General features: G+C 41.9%; 2 protein-coding genes across 2 annotated transcripts; one reads left to right on the top strand and one right to left on the bottom strand.

Moving 5' to 3' along the window:
• Positions 1-3,065: 3,065 nt before the first annotated feature.
• Positions 3,066-8,467, bottom strand: LOC116730981 (uncharacterized). The gene has a single exon (XM_032580557.1). It carries the CDS (start codon positions 7,463-7,465, stop codon positions 5,855-5,857), a length of 1,611 nt encoding a protein of 536 aa, XP_032436448.1. The 5' UTR covers positions 7,466-8,467; the 3' UTR covers positions 3,066-5,854.
• Positions 8,468-11,700: 3,233 nt separating this feature from the next.
• Positions 11,701-17,120, top strand: LOC116730883 (gastrula zinc finger protein XlCGF57.1-like). Its single transcript, XM_032580432.1, has 2 exons — positions 11,701-12,204; positions 14,550-17,120. The coding sequence occupies exons 1-2, from the start codon at positions 12,036-12,038 to the stop codon at positions 16,088-16,090; spliced, it is 1,710 nt and encodes a 569-aa protein (XP_032436323.1). The 5' UTR covers positions 11,701-12,035; the 3' UTR covers positions 16,091-17,120.
• The last annotated feature ends 384 nt before the right edge of the window (positions 17,121-17,504 follow it).

The raw sequence follows: 17,504 nt of genomic DNA, 5'->3' as shown, positions 1-17,504 counted from the left end.
TTTTTCTCCTAACACGAACTCTTATAGTAAAGAGGTGTTTCTCTATTTAATTTATGCATTCTAGGTGTTCCTCTTGTTGACCAACTGGAAGCTCCCAGAAAAACTTGGGAACTCCCCCTGATCTACGCAAAGATCAAAGGACCATCTGCGTTCTACCGAGACAAAGAAGCGGATTGCTGGCCCTGACCCCCCGTGGCTCCCACGGTCATTCTGAGTACAGAACGACCTGAGATAAGACCTCACAGATACCTGAGAAATCTAAAGTCTCTGTCTCCCAAGGAAAATGCTAATTTTATGGCTTCGCCTGTGGCCTGGCCTCACAGTGGGGGTCCCATTGAGAGATCTCCCTTAATCTGCATTTGGTTCCTGTGTCTCTGAATGCTTACCCCTCTGGTTTAGTTTTAAATGCTCAACACAAACCTGTTCAAAATAAGAGTGTTCCATATAGCTTTTAAGATTAACTGTATTAAGCACTAAAATAATCATATTTCCTTAACAGTCCCCCTTTTGAGATCTTCATCAAAGATCTCACTAAAAATTGAGTAAGCCCTCTAATGCAGAACCAAACTATGTATTAAACTAATAAAAAATGAAAAAACCAAAAAAAAAAAAAAAAAAAACAAAACAAAAGAGTGACGTACCCTAATTATATACAGTCCCCCTTTTTCAAACAGAACCACCCAGCTCCACAAGGCCCCCATCAGGAGCACCACGAAAAAGCATCTGATAGGGAGGCGGAGCAGGCGGGCCACTGCTTCCCTTCTCAATTGAAACTGTAATCAGCCTAAGGATAAGCGAACGGATGCACGGAATACAACAGCATCCACATGTGACCACTATCGCCACAAACGTAGCCACAGAAACTAACAATGACATGACAATCCCCTTCCATTTACCAAACATAGTAGAAAACCACCTGTCCAACCCACCATCAATACCCGAATGTTCATGCATAGTTTTACTCAAAATTCTCAAACCTTCCAACGCTCTCGTGACAGAGCCATCAGGGGCCGTGTTGTTCGGAATGAAAGTACAGCAGTTCTCTTGGAACATAAAGCAGACTCCACCCTTTTCGGCCAAAAGCATATCCAACGCCATCCGATTTTGAATTGTCATTAAAGAAGTAGGAGCTAACTGATCCTTCAAACCCCCAACAGCATCCCTTGTCAAATTTGCTAGCCTCAAAAGATTATAATGGACATAATTTATCCTATCAACATTTTTATTCGGCGTAATAGGAAAAAAAGCTGATAACACTGGTAAATTTTCAAAACCTGCTGCGATTTGATCCGCCAATTTATATTGATCCGGAACCCCTCTCGGCACACCGATGGCGTCTATGTAAGTGGGAGAATTAGTAGTTAAATCAAATATAGTATCAGAACGTGTATGACGCACCTGTCGCTTATGTCTCTGTGGCCGTAAATTGAGCACCTGCGCCGGACCTACAGGATCAAGTCTTTCTCCCACTACCATAAGCGGCACTGCGAGGCGAGTCATAGCACATACTCCAACAGTCTTAGGAGGAATTCGCACATATAATCTATCACCTCCACAAAAATAATAAAGTCCCGCTCTTGCCCAACTCCCGATTCCGGCCGCTGTTAAAGTAACATTACACCAATCACTAGAAATCCGTCCCAGATTGAAATCAGGCTTAAGATGAGTAAAATTAAAACACACATACAGACCGTTACCCTTAACCGGAAGAAAAGTTCCCGTCTGAGTATAGTTATTAATAGGTGGATATAGTTTGGCAAGCGCATCACAATTTACGGGGTCTGCCTCAGTTGTTAATCTCAGCATGCAATTAAAACCCCAACTATCTCCCAAGTGTAATGGGGCAGGTTCAGTATAAAGATGAGGTCTAGCTGTGGCACATGCAATGCAGTTCCCAATATTAGTTTCTTTAGCCGTTTGAACCATCCAATTCAACCATAAATTCCTGTCCCTATACCCAGTAGCCGTTTGAATGATATCTAATGGTGTAACTGCAGTGTAGTCAATTTTAGCCGCATACCGATCAGGAACTTCAATGTCCCTTTCTTCCTCACCTCCAGGTCTGACCATATTAATTTTGATAACCCCAAGTGGATCTTTATCATCAATTGAGGCACCTAGAGTCAAATAAACAGCTGAGTCCGCCGGATACTGTTTAAAGAAAGCATTATGCATTGAGAAAATGGTTAACACAAAAGGATTTTGACCCTTCAGTGAAGAATGTCCTATAGTCCCTCGTTTTATGGTAACCTTGTCATATTCAGTGACATCTTTATAAGCATAAGGTGGATTCCAACTGGTCCCCACCCACCTGAAAGCGGACTTCCAAGTGGGACACAAGTGTCGAACCCCATTCTCCTGAGTAATACAGTGTCGCTGGAAGGTCAGATCTCCACACAAATACAAAGGAGTATTCTGCCAGGATCGAGGGGTCGACCAACAACGACGAGTTACCTCACACAGATCAATTTGGTAATCAGTTACAGTACCCAAAGTATAATTCAATTCAATTCCACGATATTTAGTGAGGCACTTGTCAACAGGAGGTCTCGAAAAACGCTTCACACGAGCAGTCGCATTTCCGCCAGACATTCCGCGCTCGACAGAAATCGGTCGGAAATCAAATGTCTGAGAGGAAATGATGCCACTCGTGGATCCTCCTAAAGCCCACATTCCCAGCAAATTGAGTCCAAAAAATACACCTAGCAAAAACTTCCACTGCCAGTTCATGTGTCCTAAGCTGAACTCCATCATGCGAACCTGTCAATTGTAATCCTGCGTTATTCAACAATTTAATACTCACCTTTTTTAACCACAAACTTTCACCAGTAAGAACTAAGAGTAAAAAATACTTATCATTTCAAAAATATGAAAAATCATAAACTCAATTATCACAATACAACCCAAAAACACAGTACAAATAACATCCCAAAATGTAAAAATGCAAAAATAAGAGTAAGATATTTATATAAAAATTACTAAGAAATGCTCTGCAAACTTAAAATAACAATCTGTCACTATCATGAAGACATAAAAATTACAAAATATTTTTTTTTTTTTTTTTTTTTTTTTTTTGAATGTTCTTTGATAGTCTCTCAAAAACAAATATGAAGTCTTCGTCAGGAAATGATAAAAATACGCGCAAAAACGAAAGTTCTTTTAAAGTTCGCAAAAAAACGGAAACACGCAATAAAAATGAGTTAGTGTTGATCCTCTTGTAGCCTGATCCTCCTTGGTTGGAAACCTCAGGTTTCCACCTAAGCGGCCGTTGCTCACTGAAAATTGGATTATTATGCCAATTTAACAGTGAGTTTTTTAAGGAGAGTATGAATTCTCCTTTTTTCAATGAAAGGACATCGGAACAGGATTATTATGCCTGTCTGAGCCTTTTAAACCTCGAATTTCAGGAACTTGAAGTGGTCGTGGCAGGAACTCCTGCTACACTCCCTCCTGGAAGTGCCTGGCGATGCTCCTCGTCCGAAGATTGAAGCCGAAGATCTTTTTGTACATCTCGGAGGGCACGCTGTGGCTCCTCTGCTGCTGTGCACTGACTCCAATGAAACCAGGTGTCTCCTTTCCCTTGCAGACGGACAGCGTGAGATGTCCTCTCCACGACTCGGTATGGTCCGGTGAAACGAGGTTCAGACCACTTTCTTTTGATGACTTTAAGGCGCACCCAGTCAATTCCCGGAACGGGTGGTGAGCCGGGACGTTCCTGTGTCGTCTGATATTTCACAAATTCCGCTGCCAGGATCTGCAACTCATTAAAGAAATCTTTATGAGATAAATGTGCAAGTTCACCTTTCCATCCTGGAATGCGGGTTGCAGGTCCTGGAAACATCCGTCCCGTCTGAAGCTCATATGGAGAGAACCCTGTTGATTGGTTAATAGACATTCGGACGGACATCAAGGCAATAGGCAAAGCATCTACCCAATTTAATTTAGTATGTGCACATATTTTAGCCAATTTTTGTTTAATAGTTTGGTTCAGTCTCTCAACTTTGCCTTGTGATTCCGGATGATATACTGTACCGAATGAATGTTTCAGTCCGAGCAGCTGCTCCACTTTCTGCAGATCTTGGTTCCTGAAATGAGTGCCGTTGTCTGATCTCACCTTCTCTGGAAAACCATGGGTTGGAATATAATAATTGATCAGACACTTTATGACAGTTTTGCTGTCCTCTTTTTTAGCTGGCCACGCCTCTGGCCAGCTCGAATATGCATCCACACACATTAATACATACCTGTATCCTCTAACGGGTGTTATCATGTCTGTAAAATCAATAATAATTTCCTTACCCGGTTGTGTAGTCCAAGGGAAATGTCCCACTGGTGGTCTGACAGTTGGTTTTGCATTGTGTTGTCCACAAATTTCACATGTTTTCACATGATCCTTGACCATGTCCCTCAAAAATGGATGCCACCAATGCTCCAGGTTTTTTAACATCTGTGTAATACCTACATGTCCGAGTCCATGAGCTTCCTGGAAAACCTGGAATCTCATATTTGGAGGGAGAATTACTTTACCATTCGGTCCCCGCCAGAGTCCCTCATTGCAGATGGCACCTCTTGCTTTCCAGACAGATAGTTCTTCAGGTGACACGCCTTTCTGGTGAAAAATAATTTTCTCCAGGTTATTCTGTTCCATCTGCTCCATTTCAGTACTTACCATCAAAAGAGATGGCAGGTATCCCGCTGCCCTTTTGGCTGCCTCATCCGCGGCCGCATTTCCTGCTGCAACTCTGGTCTTGCTTTGATCATGTCCCTTGCATTTAATCACAGCAACAGATTGAGGCAACAGCAATGCCTCCGCCAATTCTTTCATTTCAGTTTCATGTTTTATGGGTTTTTGTGCTGCAGTTATAAATCCTGCTCTGAGCCACTGAGGAAGTTCCACATGGACGGCACTAGCTACGTAGGCTGAATCACTATATAGATTCACCCTCATTCCCTCAGCTAATTTCAGTGCTTCAATCATTGCTTTGAGTTCTGCTCTCTGTGCCGATTGGGCACCCTGCAGTCTTTCTGCTCTCAAAACGTGAAGCTCGCTGCCCAAATCTTCGACTATAGCATACGCTGCCCTCAATCCGTCTGTATCATGTTTAAAACAGCAGCCATCTGTATAAAAATTTCTCACATCTTCACCTTCCAAAGGAGAAGCTTGTAGGTCAGGTCTTATTTTTTCTTCCCTTTGTACTAACTCCTCACAGTTATGCGGCTCTCCTTCCTGCATCCTGTCAGCCATATTCACTCCGTTATGTACAAAAGTTATATTAGGTGATTCCAGAATTTTGCTCAATTTTTGTTGTCTCAATGTTGTCAATGTGAAGTGTTGTGAATTCACATATGCTACCACACTGTGTGATGTCATAACCTGTAATGGGTGACCCATCACAATGTGTGCTACTTTTTGTATCATTTTTCCTACACCTGCCGCATGTCTTGTACACGCCGGATGTCTTTTCTCCATAGGATCTAACATTGCGCTAACATATTGGAGAATTTTCCTCTCACCCCCTTTTTTCTGAAACAGAACGGCATTCACTGTCAGTTCTGTTACAGAAACATCCAAATAGAATTGTAAGGAATAGTCCGGAATAGCCAACTGCGCTGCAGCAGCCAACTGTTGTTTCAGAGAAATAAAAGCATCTTCTGCCTCCGTATTCCAAGTCAGAGCATGGGTAAGCTTACGAATCCCATGCTCTCTGACTAACGCCCGTAAGGGATCCGTCAGTTCTGTATAGTTAGGAACATAGTTCCTACTATATCCAGTCAATCCAAGAAAAGACAACATATCCTTCACCGTACGGGGTTTGGGGTGATTGAGAATCGCAGATTTATGACTGGCAGACATCTAAGTGCCTGTCCCAGTGATAATCCGCCCCAAAAAGGAAACTTGCTTCCTAGCAATTTGCAGCTTAGATCTGCTCACTTTAAAACCCCTGTCTGCTAGGTGTGACAACAAACGTCGCGTGCCCTCAATACAAGACTCCAACGTCTGTGCTGCCAGCATGAGATCATCAACATACTGAATCAGGGTCACACCTTCTGGTAACAAACAGTCCGCTAACTGCTGTTTCAGAACCTGATTAAAAAGCCCTGGTGAGAGAGCAAAACCCTGAGGCAGACGTGTATATCTCAGCTGCTGACCCTTGTAGGTGAAAGAAAACACATCCCTACAGTCCTCAGCCAATGGGAGACAAAAGAAAGCGTTAGCAAGGTCCACACAGGAGAACCAAGTCTGAGAAGGATCTAGGTTAGTTAATGCAACATGCGGATTAGGAACTGGCACCGTAGGGGTCAATAAAACGGAATTAATTGTCCGAAGATCATGTGCCATGCGGTATTTACCCGTCCCTTTCTTTTCGACTGGTAAAATAGGAGTGTTCCAGGAAGAGGTGGAAGATTCCAACACACCAGCTTCCAGAAGACCCCCAATAGTTTCCGCTAGTCCCTCTTCTGCCGCCTGCTTATGAGGATACTGAGACCTCCAAATAGGAGGGCCCGGTCGCAAATCAAAAGTGACAGGTGTGACATCCACAAGCCCCACATCCGTAGGACCCGTTGCCCACAGACATTCAGGCAGAGAAGCCAACATAGCAGCTGCAGTTGGATGATCAGTCAACTCCCTGCCATGGTGCCTAGGAAGTTGAAGATGTTCCAAAACCACAGAGTCCACAGCTGAACACTTTATTTTGTATGTGTTTGTAGAAGGAGAGAAAGAGAGGTCAGGAGCAAGAGTAGTCTGCCAGTCTGAAACTGTAAGGGAGCGTTTTACCACGCCCCCCAACTCCATGGCCTGATGTTCAGGATGGAGAGCCAAAGAAATATGTGGAACTGCTTCATCATGCATCCTATACCAGAACAACTGATCCTGAGTCAGATTGACTGCAGCAGCAACACCCTCTGGTGCCACATAAATGTCCTGTGAAAACACAGTCCAATCTTTACCGGCTAAATTCGCCTCAAACTGCTCCTGGAACCATTCAGTCTGGTCTCGGTCATAAAACAAAGTGACATGAGGGAAATCAGGAGTTGACCCATACGGTGCAAGCGCTTGGATCCAGGGTTTCCAAAGCAGAAAACAGGACAGGATCCCAGCATGGTCAGTCATCTCTGGCTGTAAAAGACCCCAGTATATGTCAGCCAGGTGCTCCTCGGATTGTTGGAGCAAAAATTGTCCATGTGTATATACTTCAGTACAGGCATGGGAAGATCCATCAGGAAAAGTGACATGTAGCCCATCAGATCCACACAAAATAGTCGCCCCCAAAGCAATCAACAAATCTCTCCCTAATAAATTCACGGGAGATGAAGGGGAACACACAAAAGGATGTGTCACTCTTTGTCTGCCCACAATTGTGTGCAGAGGTGTGGAGATAGGCAGAGTTTGTTTCACCCCAGAAAAACCAACCACTGATATTGTCCGATCAGAAAGTTTTTGCAACGGCATAACAATATTCATGGTAGAATATGTTGCTCCTGTATCCACCAAAAATGGCAATGTTTGTCCATCGACTGTCACATCAATCAGGGGATCTGCCAAAACTCCCCGATTGAGGTTCTTCTCCGGGGTGTGTCAATATTCTCCAGCCTGAAAGTACTGTCCAGGATATTGTGGAAGTAATGCAGCATTTGGAGGTTGTTGTTGTGTCAGGTTCGGCGACGCACCATCTTGTGCAGCAGCTGGTGTGTAATGAGGACACTGCCGAACCCAGTGGCCCTCCTCTCCACAATAAAAACACCTGTCTCTGCTTCTCCAGCCTCGTGCACCCCTTCCCCGCACACCCGACCATGCGGGGGCTCTCCCTCTTCCCCCACGCCACCCCTGAACACCAGACTGCCAGCGTGGAGCTACATACATGTGCGGACCAGGTTGTGCCACTGCAACAGGGACCTGACCCGGAACAGGAATTGATGGAGCAGCTGTTGTTAACATAGCTTTAGCCTCCCTCTGTTCCTGTTTCGCAAGATGAAGTTTCTGTCTAGCTTCACCTAATTGAAGCTTCAGTAATTGTTTCTTAAAATCTTCCTGCTCCTTCTCCGCCTCTCTCTCCTCATCCTGAGAAATCTGTAAATTATGCAACAAATGCAACTCCCATTTTGCATGGTCACAAGATTTCAACTCCGGGTTTTTTCTCATTTGAGCAGCGACAGAAGGAGGGACACCATTCAAAACAGCTTGGCGGAAATGTTCCCTCATTAATGTGGGCTGAGTTGGATGAACTCCAGTTTGTCGTCTCCAGATGTCCAAAGCTTTGTCTAAAAATACCTTTGGGTGCTCTTTGGAATCCCAAAAAAATTTAGGAATAATTGAGAGAGACACAGGAGGAAACGTGTCCCTCAAAGCTGCACCCACAAAAGTCAGAACAGCTGAAAGGGGCGTGTGATCAGGCATATTCAGAGTTCCAGCAGACAGTTCAACATTATGGAAATTCGTTGTCGTTGTTGAACGACTTAAAATAGCTCTAAAATCCCCCAAAGCTAACGTTAGCCCCCCCGTTAGTGTATCCAATGCATGTAGCCAAGGAGTAGCCCCATCTGCTAAAGAGGGGAGTTTGTCAATCAGGGTCTGTATATCCCCAAAAGAGAACGGCTTATATCTCTGTCCTTGTTGCGATACTAATAAAGGCATCGAATAATTAGAGGAACTCTCAGACTGTACTGACGAAGTCTCCAAATGATCCGATATATCTTTAATGCGTGTGGCCAAATTGTCCATATCACGCCGCAGTTTTCCCTCCACCCGCGAAAGGCGCTCATAAAAAGAACCTTCATCAGAGGCGGCCACCCTAAGCTGTGGTGTGCTAACATCAATAGGGGAGGGACCATCCTCCCTACTCTGCATGTCAATTTGGTTATGCCCATCGCGATGCAACCTCGGAGTGGAGGAAAACCTCACAGCGCCTCCCACATGTGGAGGAGACGATAATGAGCCTCCCCGCGCAGGCGGTGCGTCCTCTACAAGACGGCCCACCAGGTTCATCTCCACGCTCAATTGTACCTCCCTCTGCTCCTCCTCCTGAGGGGAAGAGGCTAAGGCGGGTGCGGGGCAGCTTAGTTGATGTGTAATTCGAGCCACAGTTGGGGAAATCGCAGAAGGAGGCAGGGAAAAACAAAGTTTTTCACGCTGAACCCGATCAGCCATAGGCAGACTATCAGAAACAGATTGATAATTTATAAAGGGTGCCGGGGAGGAAATCGTGGAATCAGGTGACTCCCTCACCGGCAGAGAACCAGAGCTCGGAGGAGGCGCTCTTACAAGATCCCATTCTACCGCGCCCCCACGAACATCTAAGACTGGATATAAACCCGTGTAAGAGGGATTAGTATCATTATATGGAGGCGGAAGTGGAGCGCCAGACGGACTAAGCACCTGTGTAGGTTGTTCAGAGCACACCTCCGGACGATCTACATGCGGATGGAATGAGTCCGAAGTCCGTGTAGCTGACCCCTTTTTATAAATGTGATCCGTTCCCTGCCAACTCACCAAAAGCTTAGCCCACAACTGTTTATCCTGTTCCGCATTCTCCAACTTTTTAATCAGTTTTTTTCTAGCAAAAAGACTAGCCTCGTCTCTTTGTACTCGCAGCGCATCCCTGCCAGCTAAAGCTTGCTTTAAACAGACATTCAAAATCAAACCCAAAGGCATTTCAGCACTAAGTAGTTCATCCTGTTCGCGGACCGCATTTTCCAACATGATTTTCAATTCATCCGCCTTCACATTAAGCGAATCCAAACCGAGCTGTTGATCATAAACACAAATTAAATCAGCAATCTGATCCCGCAGAGTTTTCCATGGACCCAGACCATAGGAATGGCCTTTAACATCTTTTTTGAACTCAGTGTCCATGATAACTTTACAATAAAACGCAACAAAAGCAACTCACATTCACACAAACAGCGCTTTACAAACACAGCGCGATCAGCGCACACACAGACACGCACAGAGAACACAGACACGGTTTCAGAAGAGACAGAGGGGAGAAGAAAAAATAAAAGAAAACAAGACGCCGGCTTCAAAAATGCATTAATTTCCAACTTTCAAACTTAATCCTATTGTCTCCACGGGTGCAGCAACCCGGCTCAGTCACTTCGTCTCAGTCAGACAGGCGATGCAGCCTTTTTAATCCAATTTTAAGTATACTGGAGATGAGTCAGTCTCCGGGCCAATACAAGCCCATGCTAAATTTAATACACAATTCTCAAATTGCTATTTTTAGAGGCACAGTAATGAATCCTCAGGGGAAAGAAAATAAATAAGAACCCCAGCCTTTTTACGACAGAGTGAGCGCTACGTACTCCGTCTGAACCCGCTACGATTCCCTGTAGTGTGTATTTTTGACCAATTACTAAACCACAAACTCTTTTAAAAACAAATCTATCTTCCCTTGCAGCTTCGAAACTCCGCGTGGCTGCACACAACAAAAGAGCAATTCAAAAACGTCTTACCGCACGAGCCGGACGGATCGATCGGGGAGAGACCGCCACCCGCCAAGATTCTGCACCGACGAGCCCCCAATTGTAAAAAAAGAGGATAATTTAATGCTAGCTTTGGACAAAACGTTTGGCTCTTTCCTCTTTTTAATCTTCCCGGGATCCTCGGCGAGTGACGTTCTCCGTGGACGACGTGCAGCGACAAGGAAACCACAACACTGCGTGTTGACGTCACAGATCACAGAGTTTAATCTCATACAAAGCAATAAACAAACAAAGCTGCAGAGGAACAGAGATATGCATTCTTTACCTTGAGAGGAAAAATAGAAAAAGAAAAATAAAATAAAAGACAAAGACGCGTCCTTGGAGAAAACTGCTGCAAAAAAGCAAAATAGTGGCAATTTTCTGAATTTTTTCTCCTAACACGAACTCTTATAGTAAAGAGGTGTTTCTCTATTTAATTTATGCATTCTAGGTGTTCCTCTTGTTGACCAACTGGAAGCTCCCAGAAAAACTTGGGAACTCCCCCTGATCTACGCAAAGATCAAAGGACCATCTGCGTTCTACCGAGACAAAGAAGCGGATTGCTGGCCCTGACCCCCCGTGGCTCCCACGGTCATTCTGAGTACAGAACGACCTGAGATAAGACCTCACAGATACCTGAGAAATCTAAAGTCTCTGTCTCCCAAGGAAAATGCTAATTTTATGGCTTCGCCTGTGGCCTGGCCTCACAGTGGGGGTCCCATTGAGAGATCTCCCTTAATCTGCATTTGGTTCCTGTGTCTCTGAATGCTTACCCCTCTGGTTTAGTTTTAAATGCTCAACACAAACCTGTTCAAAATAAGAGTGTTCCATATAGCTTTTAAGATTAACTGTATTAAGCACTAAAATAATCATATTTCCTTAACAGCACCCATAACATTTTGATTAGCTGCTGTTCCTTATGCGTCACAAACGTGGCACTTTGCTCTGCTCCAGCAGCAACACATGTATTCTAAATAATTTTGTGTTTTTTTTAAATTGAGAAAACATCTTTCACAAATACAAAGGCAAACAAATTAACAGAATACAGGATATGAAAAAGTATTGCAGGGATGTGTACTTCCACAGTATATATTTTTGGTACAAAAACAAACAAACAAACAAAAAAAAGAAACAAAGAGCAGACGTTATAACAAATTAAAAATATTCAATGACCTATAACATTCATGTGTGTTCACATAGTGGACAAATACTTCAATTTCCTTAATCAAAGCTGCAAAAAGGGGTGAAGGTGGTGAACATTTATATTAGTTGCCAATCCTCTACTTATATTAGTATTTTTACCATGAAAACCAAACAGTGTGCTCATACCTTAGCAAAAAATTAACATTGCAAATTGGGGATTTTTTTGTTGTTTCCTCTCTTTCCTCTATTTCTCTGTCCAGCAGGAGGCGGTAAGGCGCCTTGCAGTTGGTCTGTCATGCGCTGTGAAGCACAAAGAGGAGGAGCAGAAGAAGACAAAGTGAGGAATGGGATGAGATGGTGAAAGATACGACAGCAACGTTTATACTGGAGTCTTTTTGGAGACTCGTATCTTCTGCGATTCAGCTGCAAAAATGTCTTTAGTTCACCCCGAAAGGGAGTTCATGAACGAACAGTTAACTTCCGCCGAAGAAACACCAGCAGAGTTCAAAACAATCATCGTAAAGGCCGAAGAGGAGGTGGATGATCAGCGCAGGCTGCTGGATTTAACCCGAGCACCCCAGATTATCTTACACCGAGTAGGTACGAAACACCTGCAGTCCTAACGTGCAATTAAGAAAGGAAATGGCTCGATGCAGTTTAAAGTAGTAGCTTTTTAATAACTATTTATAGATATAAACATGTCGGTAAAGGGAAAAGTAATCGTTAAAACGTTGTTAAAAGGACGTAAAATAAAGAGACCTGATTCACTGGTTTACTCCTCAGATGGCCTGATGGGGTTTAATACGGTTCGGTAAACACGAACCGTATTAAACCGGACGGATGGGCGGTTTCATCCCAAAGGAAGCGATGTTAAAACATTTTTTTAAGACATAATGGGACAGCAGACTGCCTGATCGTGTTAAACAAAACATATCGGCCTTCAAGCGCTACAGAAAACCTTGGCCTTAATCTGCAGCTGTTCATAGCGGCCGTCTTACAAAGAGCAACACCCGCCTGCAAAAATATTCAGTATCTTAAAGCCTGTAAATCACGCCACTAGTGCATATAAGAAATAGAACAAAGTAGGAGATTTTTGGTAGGATATGTTGAAATGTTGAGCTGAAATTAAGAAAATAACCAGAAATCCTCTACAATTTGTATTTTGTTAAGCATCTGTTACAAATTTTGAGAAATTACTTTTAATGGAAATACACAATAAGATACTTTGAGTAATACCTTGTTTATTATTGGTTGTGTTGTCGCCACACACCAATTTGTGACAGTAACTCTGAAAAAAAAAAATTAGAAAGTCACTGAACGGCTTAGCAGAAAAAATACAGATAAAGACTTGCAGTTGTGTCAACCCTCCAGACCATTCAGGTCTTCTGGTTCAAGTCTATTCCTGTATTGTTATATCCTTATTTGTAAGTCGCTTTGGATAAAACAATCTGCTAAATGCATAAACATAAACATTATGTTTGATAAACAACATATAATTCTTTAACTATTTTGTTCAGTACATTTTATTTCAATCTTATTTTAAATCTGATTTTAATCGGTTTAATTTGGCCTGTAGTCAAGACACTGTCTCAGTGGTAGGGCCGGGCAATAAATCAATAATATATATCACAATAGACACGTGATCAATATCAATAGACAATACATCTGATAGAATATTCAAAATATATATTTACTGAACTCTGAACCAGAACTGCACAGCATTCTGGGAGATGTAGGCAGAGGAAAGACTTCAGATGCTTAACCCCTCTTTCTTTTTCTCTCATTTTATTTCACTTAATTCATTATTATTTTTGCCGCTCAACCTCGCGGCCAACTAAGCGTGGGTGGCATCAACTCACTCACTCACTTTTTGGTTACCTAGCAACCCACTCATTCCATGGTTACTTAGCAACAACCTGTTGAGTAATTTGTTCAGCAGCAGTTTAAATTTCCACCACTGTTCCTCATAGCTGCTTAAAAATAAAAAAACAACAGCATGGAGTAGGAGTTGCACCAATTAGTCGACTAGTCGATTCTTTTCTCTGCAATGACTTTTTTCTGGGCCAGTCGACTAGTCGCAATCACGTGACAAAACTGATTTTTCCAAGGAAATGAAAGACGGTGAACTAGATGAGTTCGTCAGAAAGCTCAAATTGTATAAAAATGTAAATAATTTACCAAAGAGAAGCTAAAAATTTCAGCATAGGCTACCGCAATAGGGGCGTTGCGTGGCGCAGTGGTTAGCGCGGCACCCCGCATATAGAGACTTTAGACCGGGTAGTCTGGAGTCCAACTCCCGTCCTCCGTTTGTTGGGCCCATGGCTCTCTCCCCCGCTCCGCTCTCTCTGCCCCCTTACAGTCAGATTGCTGTCAAATAAACTAGTGCTGAAAAAAACCTTTAAAAAAAAAGAAAAAGTCAGACCCGGCTTTGTGCAACAGACTTTTCTCCGCTGCTCACGAAGAATGATCTGTTTATTGTTCTTTTAATTCTGCATAATAGACTTAGTAAAAGCGGGGGAAGGGGGAAGATTCAATATTTGCCATGAATATAGCTGATAAAGCCTTCAAGTAGTTGTGAAGCGTTTTGCGCTAACATCGCCATGACGTCACCGTGACAAGTCGACGTCGACTCGACTATTATCACGATGTAGTCGACCTTAAAAAATATGAATTCGTTCAACCCCTAGCGTCGAGTGAAAACTGTGGATAAAAGAGGAATGGTCATGCCACCAGTCTGGCAGCATTTCAGATATTTGTAACAAAAAAACAAATAAATAATTATCAATATTGACAATTATTGATATCGACTGGTCTGAAACACTTACACTTACGTTTTTCAGCCACATCGTCCAGTCCTATTGTTTACTCAGTTTTTACGATGATTATAGGACAATTTGTCTCAAATTCTATTTTTGATAAAAGCTTCTGTTTGCTTGCCTGACCAGACTTCCTGCATCCTGATGATGTGAAGGAGGAGCGTCTGTTTAACCAAGAGAACATCTCTAATTTGGACCAGGAGGAACCAGAAGCACTGAGGATAAAGGAAGAGCAAGAGGAGCTGCCATGTCAGCAGATAAAAGAAGAGCCGGGGGATCTGGAACATCAGGAGTTAAAAGAAGAGCAGGAGAGTCAGGAAATAGAGCAAGTCGTGGTGAAGTGGGAGACTGATGTCTTCATGGTGACTCCTACAAACAATCACAAAGAATCAGAAAGAGATGAAGAGCTGCAGCAAAATAATGATGAGCATCATCATAGTACAAAACAAAATCAACTCAATGAAACTCAAGATAAAAATGTGTTTTCTTGTAGAATTTGTGATGAAACATTTACTGAAAACATTTTATTGATGAAACACTTGAAAATTCACACAGATGAGGGACTTTTTTCATGTAAGATATGTGGAAAAACTGCCAGTCGAAAATGTCATTTAGATGTTCACATGAGAACTCACACAGGTGAGAAGCCATTCTTGTGCAACCTTTGTGGAAAAAGTTTCAGTCAGAAAGGACATTTAACCATTCATACAAGAACTCACACAGGTGAGAGACCTTTCTCTTGCAAGATTTGTGAAAAAGGATTCATTGAAAAAGGTTTGTTGACTGATCACATGAGCGTTCACACAGGCGAGAGGCCTTTTCTGTGCAAGGTTTGTGGAAAAGATTTCCGTCTAAAAGCTGATTTACGCCGCCACACGATGACCCATACTGGTGGGAAGCGTTTCGCTTGTGTGATTTGCTTCAAAACATTTTGTCGTAAAGGCCGTTTGACTCTTCACATGGAAAGTCACACAGGTGAAGACCCTTTCTCGTGTAAGATTTGTGGAGAAGGTTTCCGTGAAAAAGATTTTTTAACTGAACACATGAAAATTCACACTGGTGACAGGCCTTTCCCTTGTAAGATTTGTGGAAAAAGCTTTAGTCGAAAAAGTAGTTTAACCGTTCACGTGAGAACTCACATTGCAGAGAAGCCTTTCTCCTGCGAGATTTGTGGAAAAGGTTTCTGTGCAAAAGCTTTTCTTAATCTTCACATGAGAGTGCACACAGGTGACAGGCCTTTTTCTTGTGTCATCTGTGGAAAAACCTACACTCAAAAAAATCATTTATCTGTTCATTTGAGAACTCACACAAGTGACAGGCCTTTCTCATGCACACTGTGTGGGAAAAGTTTCCAATACAAACAGTCTTTAACGGAACACCTGACTATTCACACAGGTGAGCGGCCATTCTTGTGCAAGGTATGTGGAAAACGTTTCCGTGAAAAATGCCATTTAACCGTCCACATGAGAATTCACACGGGTGAAAAACCTTTCTCATGCAATGTTTGTGATAAACGTTTCTGTAAAAAATGTCATTTAACTGTTCACATGAGAATTCACACGGGTGAAAAACCTTTCTCATGCAATATTTGTGAAAAACGTTTCTGTAAAAAATGTAGTTTAATTCTTCACATGAGAAATCATGCGAGTGAGAATTCAGTCTCTTGCTAGACATGATGACTCATAAAGGTGAGAAACATTTTTGTGTGTGATTTGTGAAAAATGTTTGAAAAAAAGTTGACTTGACTGTGAAAATCAGCAGTTAAAAAAAGTAAATTAACTACATTATTTAAATAGTCAACAGGGTTAGGCGCCTTTATTAGAAACAAACTGTAGAAAATATTTCAAACAAAAACCTTTCTCACAAAACACTCCTGTCAGAGATCATTTCCTCTCAGATCTTCTTTTGTCATTCATAAGTCATAAATCAAGTGAGCAATATCTGGCACATGAGCTTAAAAAATGTCAGGAAACTAATGAAAGGTTGAAATGTCTGATACTTTAAGAAACTGTTTCCTGGTGTCACTTTTCAAAGTTTGACCATATAGATAAAATGTAACTGTTTTTCAAGGAAAAATCACTAAAATCTGCAGCTCCCCTTCTGATAATGTAACCTTTGAACTTGAATTGACGACGTTCAGGTGTAAAATTCCTGCTGCAGTTGTTTTTCGTGTAGATTTTCATCTTTTTGTGATGGATCAATGCCAAAATTTAGCTTGGAGACATAAAAACTTTAACTTTTTTTCTCTCTTACTAACAGTTTTTGAGAAGTGAAATTAATCAGGGTATTAAAATGTCTGTACTTGTGCAGCATTTTATTTAGTCCTGAGGACTCTGAAACACTTTACTCTACATTAAGTCATTCACTCATTCATGCACACATTCAGACGCTGTTGATTTAAATTAATGTTGACATAAATCTAAAGGTCTGTTTGACAATTACTTGTTTATTTTGAAGTAATCACTCACAGAGCTAAGTTGCTGTAAGCTAATTCTGTGTGTTTATATATGCTAATGAGGATTTAAACAATATGTTTAATGTTTTAAATTGCGTACAAAGCGTATGAATGTTATTGGTATGGTTTACTAATGCTTCATTTGTTCATTGAGCACAGGGTTTTTTTCTGAATTGTACATGAAAACCTGCACGGTTAAAGTGAATGAATTAACATAAAATTAAATAAAAATGAGTTTTCAAATAGTTTAGATTCCTTATTTTTGTGAATTTGTTTTCCATTTTCATTTGAATAAATGTTAACAGCAGCATTATTTCTGGAAGCCAGAAATGATGCGTGCTTTTTCCAAAACATGAGTGAAAGTGAAAAAAAAAAAGTTTTTTTTTTTTATTTACATGAAAAAAATATATGTGCAGAGTTATTCATACTCTTAACAATAATCAATGGAAAATATTCTATTGGTTAGTACAGCAACCAATAATCTGGGATATTACAGACTTCCATAGTAGATGTCTCTGCTGCCTGGTGTTTTTGTTTAATTGGTAAATTGGTATGTTGTTATGTTGTTGGTAAATGTTATGTCTCATTAATGACAAACTACCGTTTCTGGACATTAGGTGGCTGGATAT

Source organism: Xiphophorus hellerii, chromosome 13, assembly GCF_003331165.1.
Source record: "Xiphophorus hellerii strain 12219 chromosome 13, Xiphophorus_hellerii-4.1, whole genome shotgun sequence".
In the NCBI taxonomy this organism is placed as follows: Eukaryota; Metazoa; Chordata; class Actinopteri; order Cyprinodontiformes; family Poeciliidae; genus Xiphophorus; species Xiphophorus hellerii.
This window is presented reverse-complemented; position numbering and strand designations above follow the sequence as displayed.

Bases quoted from the DNA above. Each gene is read 5' to 3' on its own strand.
- LOC116730981 (XM_032580557.1), bottom strand. From the start codon at position 7,465: ATGAATATTGTTATGCCGTTGCAAAAACTTTCTGATCGGACAATATCA.
- LOC116730883 (XM_032580432.1), top strand. From the start codon at position 12,036: ATGTCTTTAGTTCACCCCGAAAGGGAGTTCATGAACGAACAGTTAACT. The intron at 12,205-14,549 runs GTACGAAACACC...TTGCCTGACCAG, and splicing joins GATTATCTTACACCGAGTAG to ACTTCCTGCATCCTGATGAT.